Source organism: Onthophagus taurus, chromosome 1 (genome assembly GCF_036711975.1).
Source record: "Onthophagus taurus isolate NC chromosome 1, IU_Otau_3.0, whole genome shotgun sequence".
Taxonomy (NCBI): Eukaryota; Metazoa; Arthropoda; class Insecta; order Coleoptera; family Scarabaeidae; genus Onthophagus; species Onthophagus taurus.
Window position 1 is genome coordinate 1,723,922 of NC_091966.1, and position 14,863 is coordinate 1,738,784.

Genomic DNA, 14,863 nt, shown 5'->3' on the forward strand with positions numbered 1-14,863 from the left:
CAAAGAGCTTCAGATATTCACATTAGTTTTTTTTTAATTAGCTTATCGTTTTCACATCATGCTTATTTTTTGACACAAACTTTAATTTTTCTTTTTTTTTTTTAGTTTATTATTATGAAAAAAGAATTTTTTTTTTGTGTGTATCTTATTAAAGATTTTTTTTTGTAGTTTACATGTTTTTTTTTTTAACTATTGTCTCCTCATTCTATTTCGTTCTTGTTTATTGTATTATAGAAGATATTTCAAGTTTGTAATTATTTAATAATCATTGAAATATCTTGCATAAATTGGTATATTTCAATCTTAACCCAAAGAACAAAGAAACAATTATGTTTTAACGATTTAAAAATAAGAGAAAAAATATATAAAAACACTGCGGATTAAAAAAATATGTATATAGTTATTCTTTTTTTTATTTATACATATTACGAAAATTAATAACAAATACGATTAATAATCGTAATAAAACAAGTTGTTAAAAAAAGAATTTCACAAAAAACGTTAAAAATAATTTTGATTTTACTTCAAATTCATGATGATGAAAAGAAAATTCATAACATGAACAACATTATTACACATTACGTCTCCTACTTCGCTTTAGTAATAAACTTAAAAATGACCTAAAAAAATTTCTCCAAAAATAATCATTATTCTCATGTAATAATTACTATAACGCTTTTTAAATCTTTTCTCACTGTATTGCGACACTACTTCTTACAAAAAAAATGTTAATTATAAAAAAATCAATTAGCTTTAACTATATTAATAATTATAAAGTAATTACACAAAAAAAAAATAGAAGAAAATACAAAGCTACAAAATCGATCGAAAATAATAAACAACAATCGAAACGTTTATTTATTAACTTGACTGACATTATTTTTTCTTGATTTTTTAAAATTATTTGTGTTAATACGCGGTGTGTAGCTGGTCCGATGACTTTGAAAGGGTCAATTGCCTCTTAAAATTTTATTTGCGACCCTTTTAAAGGATGACGCATTTGCGTTTCGGCTTCACTTGCATTACTGGACACAGTACCGCCCTTATTGCTTCATCAAACACCGTTTTTAATCCTTTTTGAGTTAATGCTGAACATTCCAAATACTTTACAGCGCTTATTTCTTTTGCCATAGCCAAACCCTACACAAAAAATCCAAATTAATTAATTAAAAACATTAATTAAATGTTAATTTTACTTGTGGATATGTAATTGGGGCCAATTTTTTATCTTTTAACTTCTCAATTGTTTGTCTATCATCGCGCAAATCCAATTTTGTCCCAACTAAGATTATTGGCGTGCTGGGACAGTGGTGTCTTACTTCAGGGTACCACTACGGATTAAAATAAGGAATAAATTAAAAAAAAAATTATTAATGGGGTTATAAAATTTACTTTGGCTCGGACGTTTTCAAACGAAGCCGGATTTACCAACGAAAAGCATATCAAGAAGACGTCGGTTTGAGGGTAAGATAAAGGTCGCAGCCTGTCGTAATCTTCTTGCCCGGCTGTGTCCCATAAACCCAGATTAATCGGTTTCCCATCTACCATTACATTCGCCGAGTAATTGTCGAAAACCGTTGGGATATACTCCCCGGGAAAAGCATTTGTTGTATAACTAATTAAAAGGCATGTTTTACCAACGGCACTGAAATGAAGAAAAGTTAAAATCAATTTACCTAATAATAAATAAACATGATTAAACATAAAAGTTCAAAAATAGATTTCTCAAGTATTAGGTTTACATTCGCTGGGTTATTCGATGTTATAACGAAAACACTTCAAACTAAAAAAAGATTCAATGTAACCATGAAAATATGACTCTTTTAAATTTAAATTACCTTTGTTTAGATACAACAAAATAAATGTTATTGTAGTGCCCGTAATTATTGTATTGCTAAGTGACATAATATAGATGTTAATCAAAAATTAAAAAAGGAAAAAGCAAATATCATAGCTTGGATATAATATTTGGAAGTTAATATCATCGCATAGCTTCTCACACTCAATTCCAACTCTCATCTCCACGTGGTAAACCCTGGTAATCGAAGATGCGGTAGAAATGGCCCAACGAAAAGAAGTTGGACTTGGATCTAACAAGCCCAATTCCGTAAAAGACATATATTACGCAACCTGACAACGACAAAGGCAAACAATAATGCAGATGATTGTTGATGAAATCTATAGATATAGCGTAGCTATAAGAAGCATGGGAGAACTTCTGTGAGGAAATTACTTCCTCTGCAGAGGTCTCCTGCCTAAAAAAGGTGCTTGCTTCGAGCCCTGTTCAACGTATTGATGACCTTCAAGACAGTTTACAGCTTTTAATGATTGTTCATTTCTCAGGTTCGGACAACTTTAACGATGTCCAACAAGAGATAATTAGTAGATAATTAGTAGTTTAATTAGTAGGCGATGCTTTGACTTATTCGAAGTCCCCTTGCGTGGGTTCTGATGGTATTGGTCTCAACCTTCTTCTTCCTATCCTGGATATAGTGCTTCCTCCCTTAACTCATATCTTCAACTTTTCTTTTGAGCGGTCTTTATTTCCCTCTGTCTGGAAGGTTGCTCATGTCGTTCCCATACCCAAATCCAAGTCCTCTTCATGTAACACTGATTTCCGTCCGATTTCAATTTTATCCGTACTATCAAAAGCTCTTGAACGCTTAGTTTATTTACAAGTCCAAGGATTTCTAGAGAGGTTTAATTTACACAATGAGTTGCAATCGGGTTTTCGCAGTGGGCATAGTACAACTACTGCTCTCATTAAAGTTACTGATGATATTAGGTATGCCTGCGACAACAGATGTGTTACTGTGCTGGTACTGCTCGATTTCAGCAAGGCTTTTGATTCTGTCGACCACGGCCTTCTTTTAGCGTCTCTTTCTGCCTACGGATTCACTCCCCCCTGTGTTTCTTGGTTTCAATCCTACCTTTCCCATCGCTCCTTGTGCGTACGCGCTAACTCTTCAATTTCTTCTGCTTGTGCAATCAAATGTGGTGTTCCTCAGGGCAGTGTATTGGGTCCGTTACTTTTTTCTTTGTTCGTTAATAGTGTTACTAATTATATCTCGTGTAATTATCATTTGTATGCCGACGACCTGCAGATATATACTACTACTACTGTTGCTGAATTTCCGGCAGCTATTGTGCGACTTAATAACGATCTATCTAACGTCTTGAACTGGTCTCGGAGATACGGACTTAAGTTGAACTCAGTTAAAACGCAAGCTATTGTGTTTGGAACTCGTCAATTACTTGGTAAGATTAATCCATCTGCCTGCAGTGATCTGATGCTGGATGGTAATGTCATACGGTTTTCTAACACAGTTAAAAATCTTGGAGTCCTTCCACTGTCTTGGAAACCGCAAATTCAACATGTTTGCAGAAAAGTCTATGCTTGCTTCCACTCTTTAAAAAGACTTCGCTGCTCTCTTCCTCCTGTGGTGCGTCGTAATCTTTGTTACTCTCTTATATTTCCTCACTTCAACTATGCGGACGCGGTTTATCCCGATCTCTCGGTGACTCTTCTGAGTAAATTGCAGCGGCTACAAAATAATTGTATCCGGTTCATATTTGACCTAAATAGATTTGAGCATGTATCGCAATTACATTCAGATGTTAACCTGTGAGAGACGTAGATCCTTTCGTTTATTAACCATTTTATTTAAAATCCTTCATAACTGCACCCCAAAGTACTTATCAGATAGGTTCCAGCAATTATCAACTCATGAGCTTCGTTCACGTTCTGATACTATTCTTACATTTCCCGTTCATAGCACTGAAATTTATCATAGATCATTTACAGTACGGTCGATTGCGCTGTGGAATGGACTGCCTTCTGAAATTCGTAATATTTCTAGAATTACTAATTTTAGACATGTTTTAAAGAGCCACTTGCTTGCCCTTCAATTGGCTGTTTCCTGATTCTTTGTTCTTTGTCTTTCTCTTTTTTTCCTCTCTTCAACTGCTCTCACTTGTTGGCAACTGATATCCGGCAGATTCTTTTAGTCGCTCGCTATCTCTCTTTTTGTGTCTTTTCTTTATTTTTCTCTTTGTTTTTCTTTTCTTGCTTAATCTTATTTGGTGATGTTAATAATATCTAATTATCACTACTTGCCATATTCAGCAAATACTATTTTTATTTTTGTTTGTTCTGTTGGGTCATTTGGCAGAGATCGCTTGTGCGATAAAATGATCCATTTGCTGATACTGTTTAAGTTAAGTGTATCTTATGTAATTTTGTATTTTTTTTGTCTGTGGCAATAAATGATAAATAATAATTCATGTACCAACTGCGGATGAATGGCTCTTGGCCAAAGTCATCTGCGAGGAGAAGAAATACGGTGGGCTGTGAATACGTTCTCGTCGTTCAAATCTCCAGGACCGGACGGGATTACACCGGCCCTCTTCCAATGGGGACTGGATGACCTGATACCGCACCTGAAGAGTATTTTCCAGCGATTCCTGGCGTTTCGCTATGTACCGGGAAGTTGGCGTGATGTCAACTTTATACCTAAACCGGGTAAGCAAGATTACTTCCTTCTGAAGTCCTATAGACCAATTAGCCTCTCCTCCTTTCTACTAAAAACGTTGGGGAGGCTTTGCGACCGTTACATTAGTGACCCTTGTCTGCCCAGCAGGCCACTATACTCTAATCAACATGCTTACACACAAAGAAAGTCCACACTGACGGCTCTTCACTCAGTGATCAGTTTCGTCGGTGATGCGCTGGACCACAAGGAGTCCGCCCTCGGGGTTTTTATTGACGTGGAATGAGCTTTTGATAGAACTACCTTCTCCGGAATTAACGACGCCTTGTTAGAGCATAACGTTCCTCTGGCACTGTGCGGCTGGATTAAGAGTACTCTAAGACATAGGGTCGTCAAATTAAGGGCTGCCCAGACCACTCTTCAAGGGGCTGTTACTAGGGCTGTCTCCATTTTTGTGGAATCTCACCCTCGATAGCTTCATGAAACGCCTAAACCCAGCCGGTTTTAAAACCGTTGGCTACGCAGATGACCTGACAATCCTCAAGAGGCAAGTACGCTAACGTACTCCTCGACAGGATGCAGAAAGCACTCAATCTAATTGAGAACTGGTGTAATAAACAATGCCTTTCCGTCAATACCAAGAAGACAGAGATGTTAAATTTACCACCACTCAACCTACATATGCAGGAAGTGGCGTTGGTAACCATGAAAAGACTACAATCAGTAGGAATTATGAAGGATGAAGATGCTGGCAGCAGTTCAACACTCTGGGGGGAAGCAGTGTTAGACACACCCCTACTCGAGTGTAAGACTGATCACAGACCAGCAAAATATGTTTTCTCAAAGAAGTACTTCACCCACGTTAGTCTCACAGTAGTAGGTGTACGAAGAACTTTTAAGATCTACACTGATGGTTCAAAAGGATTCTCTCACGATCCCCCGATTCGCCTCTCGGAACCTTTAGGGTCTAGCACCACCGTCATACAAGCGGAACTAACTGTTATTAAACTTGCTGCTGACTGCATTGTTAAATCCAACAAATGGGGTAAATGTTTTACTATTTTTACAGACAGTAAACAATCTCTTTTAGCTTTAAGCAGAGTTATTATAACGTCTGCAGTAGTAATGGATTGTCACAAAGCACTGGAGGAGGCCGCGAAATACAATAGTCTCAGAATCCAGTGGATTAAGGGGCATTCCGGCTCCAACGTGCGGCAGGTAGAGCGCCCTTGTGCACCCGAACCGATAATTACCCCCTCTTTAGCTACTCATATCGAGTTAATCCAGCGCATTAGTAGTATAGAAACGCCGATTCTAGATAGGAAGTTGTTCCACAGCTCCACATCCGCTCCACATGACGTCATCAACCCAATGTAAAAGGATAGGGAAGGGTACCAACCTATGGCTGTGGAGAAAACAAAAATAGGTTGGTATTGGAAAAGTAACTAGATCTGGTGACTTTTAAAAAAAAGTAACGCGCCACCTAGTGGCTGGTAGTGGAACTAAACCACTACCAACCAGGTAGACTGCTACTCGGTAAAAGTACCCTTCGCACTGCCACAGGTCTCCCCACGGGACACTGTAAAGTAAATAAGCACCTTCAAAACATGAAGCTTGCTGACTCCCCTCTCTGTCGAGCCTGTGAACAGGATGACGAGACGGCTAAACACATGTTGTGTGATTGCCCCTTTCTGACCGACCCCAGAATGAGGACCTTCGGGGAGGACATCAGGAATGCACCTCTAGGAGCTGTCCTAGCCTCTGGTAAATCTTTAGGCTGGTTGATTTGACCAGAGTGTGTAATGGGAGGATGCACAAGGGGCCTAAGTGTGGCGTGCGGTTTTGCATGCACTCCGCAATCCATACATACACATAGCGTAGCTATAGTGGCTTTACAACAGAGACGGGCTACCGAAGTACTTGATGGCGGAGGGGAATGAGGTGGGTAGCCAGATTTAGTATTGATGACGAAGAGACAAACAATAGATATTGCATAGAGGATTAGGAGAGGGAGTGTAGACTGTGTGGCAGAGCTGGGAGTGTTTAAACCTTTGATTATATATAATATGGATTGAGCCAACGAGAGAGATAGCTTGCGCAGGGTGATCGAACCGAGATAGATATAGAAGCGTACTAACATATAATATATCTTTGTTCACCTTGAGCCACATTTTTGTTAGTAGATAATATCCAGTTAACTGAATCCATATTATATATAATCAAAGGTTTAAACCATCTGCTGATAGAATGTGATGAGTTGAAGGAGAATAGAAGAAAATAATAGCACTGCTATAAAACCCAAATACAATGTGTACCATTATTAGTGCAATCCAACTCGCAGAAACACTTAACCTTGTAATCAGCAGCATATGCTTCGACCATAAAAAAATTTACAATGAAACCTGGAAAGTACCGGGAAGCCAGCGCTGCAATCAAATAAGTATCAAAAAAAAGGAAGGGCTTCCTTTATAACCGACGTTAAGATCAGAACGGGGAGCAAATTGTGACTCTGATCACTACGAACTAGTAGCATGCTTAAGGACGGACGAATAAAAAGTCGAATAAAAGAGACAATTGGGCGAGTTGAAAGAAAAAGGAAGGAGAAATGGTATGATGAAGAATGCAGGAAAGTAATGAAAAGGAAAAATGATGTAAGACTTCAATATATACAAAGACTCAGAAGAAGCAAACGGAAAGAGAATGCAGCACAAAGAAGAAAAGTAACAAAATTGTGCAGAAGAAAGAAAAGATAACACTATAATAAAAGAATAAGAACATTGGAGGATCGCAGCAATAACAAGGAATACAAAAAAAATGTACAGATAAGCAAATAACATTACTTGGAGGTTTAAATCAAGGAAAGCGGATGCATTGATAAGGATGGAAAGCTTCTCACAGTGCAGGAGAGCGTATGGAACCAATAAAAAGAACAGCTCCAGGTGTTGCTTGTATTGGATTAACTAAAATTGTAGCCTCCAAGCAAGGAATTAATCGAGGAAAGCATAAGAAAGTTAAAAAACAATAAAATTCCAGATACTGATACTGCGACAGCGCGTTGGGAGAGAATTCATGGGTTGGTGCTTATAATTTAGAACGCAGAGATGACACCGGATGAATGGCGAAAAGGACTAATTATACCAATACATAAAAAAGGTAATTAGCTAGATGAAGGAATTATACTGCTGAACGTAACATATAAAATTTCCTCAGCTTTAGCATCTAATACATTATCAGCTAATTTATCAAGCGTAGAAGCAAAGAAATTGAAGCAGAATCAAAACCATTAACAGATACAGAAGAATACTTAATGCGCAGAAACAATATATCATGTTCAGGAGCTAAAAATCAGGAGAAAAGTAAAACAAGTAGGCGCAAAAGTACTATTAGGCATGAAAGCAAAATATCATAGCTTGAATATGTTTAGAGGTTAACATCAAAGATATAAATAAATTATCTAATCTAGAAGTAAAACATCAATGGTAAAAGTAATTTGTCAAGCATACAAGCAAAGAAATAGAAACAGAATTATAACTATTGACATGTGCAGAAGAAAACTTAATGCACAGAAACAAATGATCATAATATCTAGAAGTAAAATATCAATGGCAGAAGTAATTTATCAAACGTAGAAAGAAAGAAAATGAAGCAGAAGGAAGTTATAAAAATGACAAAAAAAGCCAAATATACTGCCACATTTGTCAACTTCTACCTTAGAAACTTGTTTATTCAGCACATCAAACATCTTATTTAGTTTAAGAGGAAAACTGGGCCTTATTCCGTATTGTTTCCAGATCTGTCCGCGAGTTTATAAGCAGATTTTGCATGAATTCTCCAAGAGAAACTGCGTGGGGACGCTAAAAAAGTAGACGAGATAAATGTTCATCTCGAACTTTAAGCCAGAATTAAACATTGACAGATTAAAGAATTTCATTAATTAAAAGTCTCCCAACTGTGCAAACAATATGACAAAACATGCTTCCAGTACCACATTTCGCAGTCATAGAATATTTGCTGCTGTGATCACAATACTAACATTAAAATAATCTATTTTTCAATCCATTAGCTTTTTGATAAAGTGGATGTTATTATTATTATTGCTGCCGGGCTGAGGAGAGCGGCCCCCCTTGTCACCGCGACCTATAAGATCTATTGTAACTTTAGCCCTCCAAAAGATTAAGGCAAATATAGGTTCTTAATGAACCTTAGTATTGCTCCCAAGTCTTGTTTTTTTATGTCGGTAGGTGTCAAAAGAGCTTTACCGAAAATGTTGTGACTCGTCGTTGCAAAGTTTGATTCTCAGCTTGTCCAATGTGGAAGAGGTGGTATTTTCGGGGCGCATGGTCGGTCAGGAAACCTGAGAGCTGAGGCATAATAACTTTGGGTTTGTTTTGGGACGGAGTTATCATACTCATCGCTTGTCTGTGCCCTGGAAGTTCTTTCCAGCGTAAAGCTACCTTTGAGCTTTTTTGTAGTCCACAACCGGGTTGCGGTCCAATGAAGGACGTTTTTGCTGCCTTTTTGGCCAGCTTGTCCGCCTTCTCATTACTCTCAATGTCTTTGTAACCTGGAACCCACCATAGAGTAACATCATTGCCCCTAACGAGTTCTCTCAGGTTCATGAGGGTAGCAGGGTTCACATGTAGCCTTAAATTGCCTTTAGGGCGGCCCGACTGTCTGTGAAAATGTTTATGGATGCATCTTTCAGTCCAAGGGAAGCGGATGCATAGATAAGGATGGAAAACTTCTCGCAGTGCAGAAGAGCGTGTTGAAAGAACACACGGAAGGTGTTTCTGACGGAAGCTCATGGTTATGAGAAAGACACCAAATTGCATTAAGCAAGGAAGAAAGAATTCAGAATTCATGGGTTGGTACTTATGGTTTGGAAAGCAGAGATGACACCATAATACTGCGGAATTATACTGCTGAACCTAACATATAAAATTCGCTCAGCTTTAGCACCTAATAGATTATCACCTAATTTATCAAACGTATTTATCATGCGATATTGAAGCAGAATCAAAACCATTAACAGATACAGAAGAATACTTAATGCGCAAAAACAATATACCATGTTCAGGAGCTAAAAATCAGGAAAAAAAGTAAAACAAGTAGGCGCAAAAGTACTATTAGGCATGAAAGCAACATATCATAGCTTGAATGAAATGTTTAGAAGTTAATATCAAAGGCAGAAATAAATTATCTGATCTAGAAGTAAAACATCAATGGCAGAATAAGTCTCTGTGACCTGGAACCCACCATAGAGTAACATCATTGCCCCTTGGTTTATGAGAGCTACACATGTAGGCCTGACTTGCCTTTAGGGTGGCCCAACTGTCTGTGAAAATGTTTATGGATGCACCTTTCTGTCCCTTTTGAAAAGTGGATGTTAGTTAAGAAGAAATGAAGAAAGAATTTAGGCAAGTTTCTACCACAAATGGTTGGTAGAAACTATTGATATCATGTTCATGCAATATTGAACTACACAAATTACTAAAATTTGACCCAACAACCCTTTGAGTGTGGTCCATTCCCTTCATTAAATTACACCTTTGAGTGTGGTGTAAATAAGCAGAATATTTATCTGAAGTTTAGAAGTCTCCTAATCATTCTTGTTAAAAAACAACTGTATAATAGCTGATGAACACACTACACAAACAGAAAGATACCTACAATCAGAGAAGAATTAGACAGTGAAAAGGTTTATTGTTTATTTTTGAAGCTCTCCACAGCAATAAAGAACCCATTTAAATTGTTATAGTGTCAAAAACCAGGATGTCACGAACTGCTATGTTGTATCATCACAACAAAGTTCACACAGGTATCATATTTCTTAAGAGACGCCAATTTTGAAATTAGACAACATCAAAACATAAAAAAGCCACCATTATTTATTTTTCAAAAGAACTTTTGGAGTTATCCTCTATGTTATCTAAAACAAAACCATAAAAGTTTAAAAACAACAATCATCATCGTTTATATGTACATTCGTACGATTCTCACGCGTATACAATTAAATTTTCCATTTTAATCTAACAGGAAGTGCTACATCTCTACACATCCCACAATCCAACATTCCGATTACATATTCCCATCCTTTTATCTAAAAAATTTTCCAAATAAGATATGGAAGCGTTTTAAATAAATTGAATTTATTTATAGGTTGAATAAAGTGAGTAATAAATAAATGTTTACAGGCTCGTTTTTCCTTAACGCGATTTAGTCACCGCAATTTGAAATTTCCTTGGAATTCGATGATAGCGACTCGTTAATCGATAACAACCTTCAATTACCAGAACTTGAATCGATTATTAACGAAGCGAAATCGTTAAATTCGATAAAATGTTCATCGAATTGAACCAGTAACCCATTTAAGAAGTAAAAAGGGGATCAGTTCAATACAGAGTCAGATGCAACCACCTGTTGAGGGACGCTGCGTTTTTATAAGTGTCAATTCAACAGCTGCAACTTCGCGTGAATGCGTTTCGGGCTCTAAACAAGAAGCGAAATTAACTTCTTCCTCATCAATTAAGATTATTAATATAGAAAATCGTGATATAAACGTTTCTATATTACTAAATTGTCTCTTTTATCGCTTAACGCGGGTATTTTAAACGAATGATTCATCTTTGTATTTGTAATTTGATAACTAAGCTTTGTGTAATTTAAAACAAATAAATTATAAGCAATCAAAGGGCGTTTTCTAAACAAACAAAACGAATATAACTATTTCAATTCAACTGCTACTAAAAATCTAAATATTAATCTTACGGAAAAATCGTTATCTATACTTTAAAATGAAACTTAAATTTTATCATTCTTATCTTTATATCAAATACATACATCTTGTAAATATTCTTTCCTCGGTGTTTAAAATAAAAACTTACCCATCGCCAACAACCACACATTTTATCGCCTGCATGATCGCTAAATAATAACCCCGCCTTGGTTCACAAACCCAAATTAAAACGAAAACTGACCCAAAGTGTATTTAATATTAATATGTTTAGAATATTTGGGTGTATCTCGCTGGAACTCTCGGCAAGCGGCCGAATTGACAGCACAAGGCCACACGACGACTGTCTTTTCGGTTGGAGGAGTGAAAAAAACTAGCACTCTTTTCAAACGGCCACAATCACGTAACGTTTCGCATCACCGCTTCGTTCCGAAGCGAACAAACGTTTTTTTTAAAGGGACGATTTAATTTATCGGTGAACGCGAAAACCTAGTTCGAGTATATTGAAAAACCCAACCACACGTAGCGATAGCAAAAATAACAACTTCGCCCGAACCAGATGCGTTGGCGGCACTGCGTTGATTGATAATCGCGGTGTTGCCACACTAACGAAACTTAACTTATTATTTTATTTTTATTTTAAATTAAATCACAAATTAATTGTATTTATTTGTTATTAAATAAATAAAATATTTTATTTATTCAATTTTAATACAAATTAAAAAAAAATTATTAAGTAATAAATGAAATAAAGCGGGATGATCATCATAAATATTTTAAATGGTAATTAAAGAACAATTTAATTTTGAATATTTAAAACAAGAAATTTTATGAATAACAATTAAATAATATTTTTTAGATTCAACAAATAATAATAGCAACAATAATTATATTTGATTTGGATAGATGGCGCAAAATTTTAATGTTATTTGAAATTAATTTAATTTTAATTCAAATTAATTTATAAAATTCGTAAAATATTTAATGTATATTATTTATTATAGATTAGTACGTATATAATTGAAATAAAAAATCTATATTTCAGGCGATTATCGCGATTAGGCCACCAATATTACACAATTGACACTCAAGTGACATAAATTTAAATTGTTATTATTATAAAAAAAATTATTGTTTTTATTAAATAAATTGCGTATAAAGGTGCGATGTGCTTTATTTAACACTCTAAGTTTATGTTTACATGTTACAGCTAATTATGAAGCCCTCATTTTTTGACTTGGTGCTCTTGGAACTAGAAACATTTGTCTCAGTGCTGGTGTTAGTTGTTGTCCTTCCACTTTTAGATAAATTAATACACCAGGAATTTCACATAACTCGCAATATATGAATGCAATAACCATAGCTAGAAAACTACTAAGACGTTAATTTATCACTTCTGTTTTATCACTCTTTAATATGAAAATTTACAAAAATTTAGGTTTTAATACATAAATAAACTTAAACTAAAATTAGAACTAAAACTAGAACTAACACTAGAAACTTTCGGGTTTTGCCGTGCGTCTTTTAATAAAAGGTTTGACGTTTCGGATGCCATGTTGCAACCTTCTTCAGAAACTGGTTCCTTTTATAAACTTTTTATTAACCTTTTATTAAAAGACGCACGGCAAAACCCGAAAGTTTCTAGTGTTAGTTCTAATTTTAGTTTAATTCACACCGGCCGTGAAAGCCTTCGTACTTATATTATAAATAAACTTGCTTATTGTATTAAAAACAACAAAATTACAAAACTAGAAACAAATTACAAATTACAAAACAAAGCCTGCTTAGTATAATTCATTAACCATTAGTACTCAAACTTGTGAACCCTTAACTTTATCGTATCATATCTTAAGATGGACAAAGAATGGGACATTGTGTTATAAAAATTTTTTATTCAGAAAGAGGACCTATAACCTCTCAAATTTTTTGTACTTATATCTGATACACCCTGTATATAATCACAGTCCCCACAAACTAGCAGGCAAATGTCCAAGATGAGAGAGAAACATCCTGTTGAACAGATGCCTGCAGAAAAAGAGGATGTTCAAAAAAAAGGCAACTGCCCAAATGTGGAAAATTACTGACCGATCAGCCTACTATCCACCTTCTACAAATTATTAACAAGAATAGTTAAAGATCAACAAATTCGAATTGCTATAGCAAGATAGACCACCTCCAAGTTAGGCATATTCTAATCGAGTAGACATGCCAGAGGTTCTCTTTGAAAAATTTTGGGAGAAAGTGGAAGACTGTTATCACACCAAGTTAGACGAAATTTGTTTTAGGTTTTAATAAAAATTCACTTCATCGTATTTTCAAGTCTCTATCACCTAAATTAAGTAAGGTGGAGAGAAAAATGATGATTCCATCAACTTATCTATGTACTACACTTTTTTGCAGAATTTTAAAGAAAATGCAGGTGAAGCAAAACGTCTCGAAGGAGTAGCAATTCGTGAAAACTCCCGTTTAAAAAAGGAACTTCAAGATTTAGGTCGTCAAGTTTGTCATTTATTGCGAGAAGTAGAAAATTTCCGATCTGGTAGTTCCAGCAACTCAACAGACCACGATTTAAGTGATACAACGTCTTCCGCTGATATAATTTCAAAACGATTGGTTACGTTTAGTGACATCAGTGAGCTACAAACCAATAATCAACGTTTGCTGGTACTCGTTCGCGAGCTTAGTTCTAAACAAAAAGACGTCGAAGATATTGATGCTGCGACAGTTGCGGCTTTAAGAACAAAATTGGAAAAAATGCGCGAAGAACAAGCGGATCTTTTAGAACAACACGATAAACAAAGCAAATTGATGGGAATGCTTACGAATCAAAGGGACATGTACAGAAATTTATACATGCAATTGGCTAATAATAAAGGGGCAAGCGATAACACAATTTCCGGTGAGAGAATGTTTGCGAAAAATGGCTCCGCCAGTTCAAAAGAATAAGAAAACGAGACTAGTCAAGGAAACGACGAGAAAATTCAAGAACTCGAATCTCAAAATGGAAGTTTAATAAAGGAATTAAAACTTCTTAAAGATGAATATGATACATATAAAAAAGAAAAGGCCACGAATGAAAAATTGCTGATTGAGGATCATGAAAAAACGCGCGGAAATCTGCGAGATATGATGATTCAAAACACTAAATTAGCGGTCAAACTTGAAACCATGGACGAATTGTTTAAAGTTTTAAAAAATAATATGGCTGTTTATAAAAACCAAATTGAAAAATTAGAGGAGCGCAATAAATTATACACTGAAACAATTACTAAACATGAAATTAGCGCTAAATATCTCCGAGAAAACGTGCTTGAAGCTCACACGAAGTTAAGTAGACAAAAAGTCCAAGCTAATAACCTCCAAAAAGAAAACGCGCTTTTACGCGATTCCGAACAAAGGTTATTAAAAGAGCGCGAGTCTATGAAACGTGAAGTGCACTCTAATAATTTACTTCACACCAATATTGAACTTATCAAAGCTACTCTTGAAAGAAACGACGCTGAAAGCAAATTAAAATTAGAAGAACAATTAAACGACGCTCATCGCGAATGTGCTGCTTTGAGAAGACGCCGACAAAAAGAACAGGATAACTTTGTACAATTATCAGAACATTTAGAAAAGCAAACTCAAGCTGCTTAAA

The 14,863-nt window shown here is 35.7% G+C and overlaps 2 protein-coding genes across 2 annotated transcripts; one reads left to right on the plus strand and one right to left on the minus strand.

Moving 5' to 3' along the window:
• Positions 1 to 387: 387 nt before the first annotated feature.
• On the minus strand, positions 388 to 11,795 carry LOC111418042 (ras-related protein Rac1). The gene is made up of 4 exons (XM_023050475.2): positions 11,375 to 11,795; positions 1,393 to 1,645; positions 1,197 to 1,331; positions 388 to 1,140 (listed from the first exon to the last, which is right to left on the minus strand). Exons 1-4 carry the CDS (start codon positions 11,407 to 11,409, stop codon positions 985 to 987), a joined length of 579 nt encoding a protein of 192 aa, XP_022906243.1. The 5' UTR covers positions 11,410 to 11,795; the 3' UTR covers positions 388 to 984.
• Positions 11,796 to 13,602: 1,807 nt separating this feature from the next.
• On the plus strand, positions 13,603 to 14,862 carry LOC139428991 (nucleoprotein TPR-like). The gene is made up of 2 exons (XM_071194262.1): positions 13,603 to 14,122; positions 14,171 to 14,862. Exons 1-2 carry the CDS (start codon positions 13,603 to 13,605, stop codon positions 14,860 to 14,862), a joined length of 1,212 nt encoding a protein of 403 aa, XP_071050363.1.
• Position 14,863: the final 1 nt, after the last annotated feature.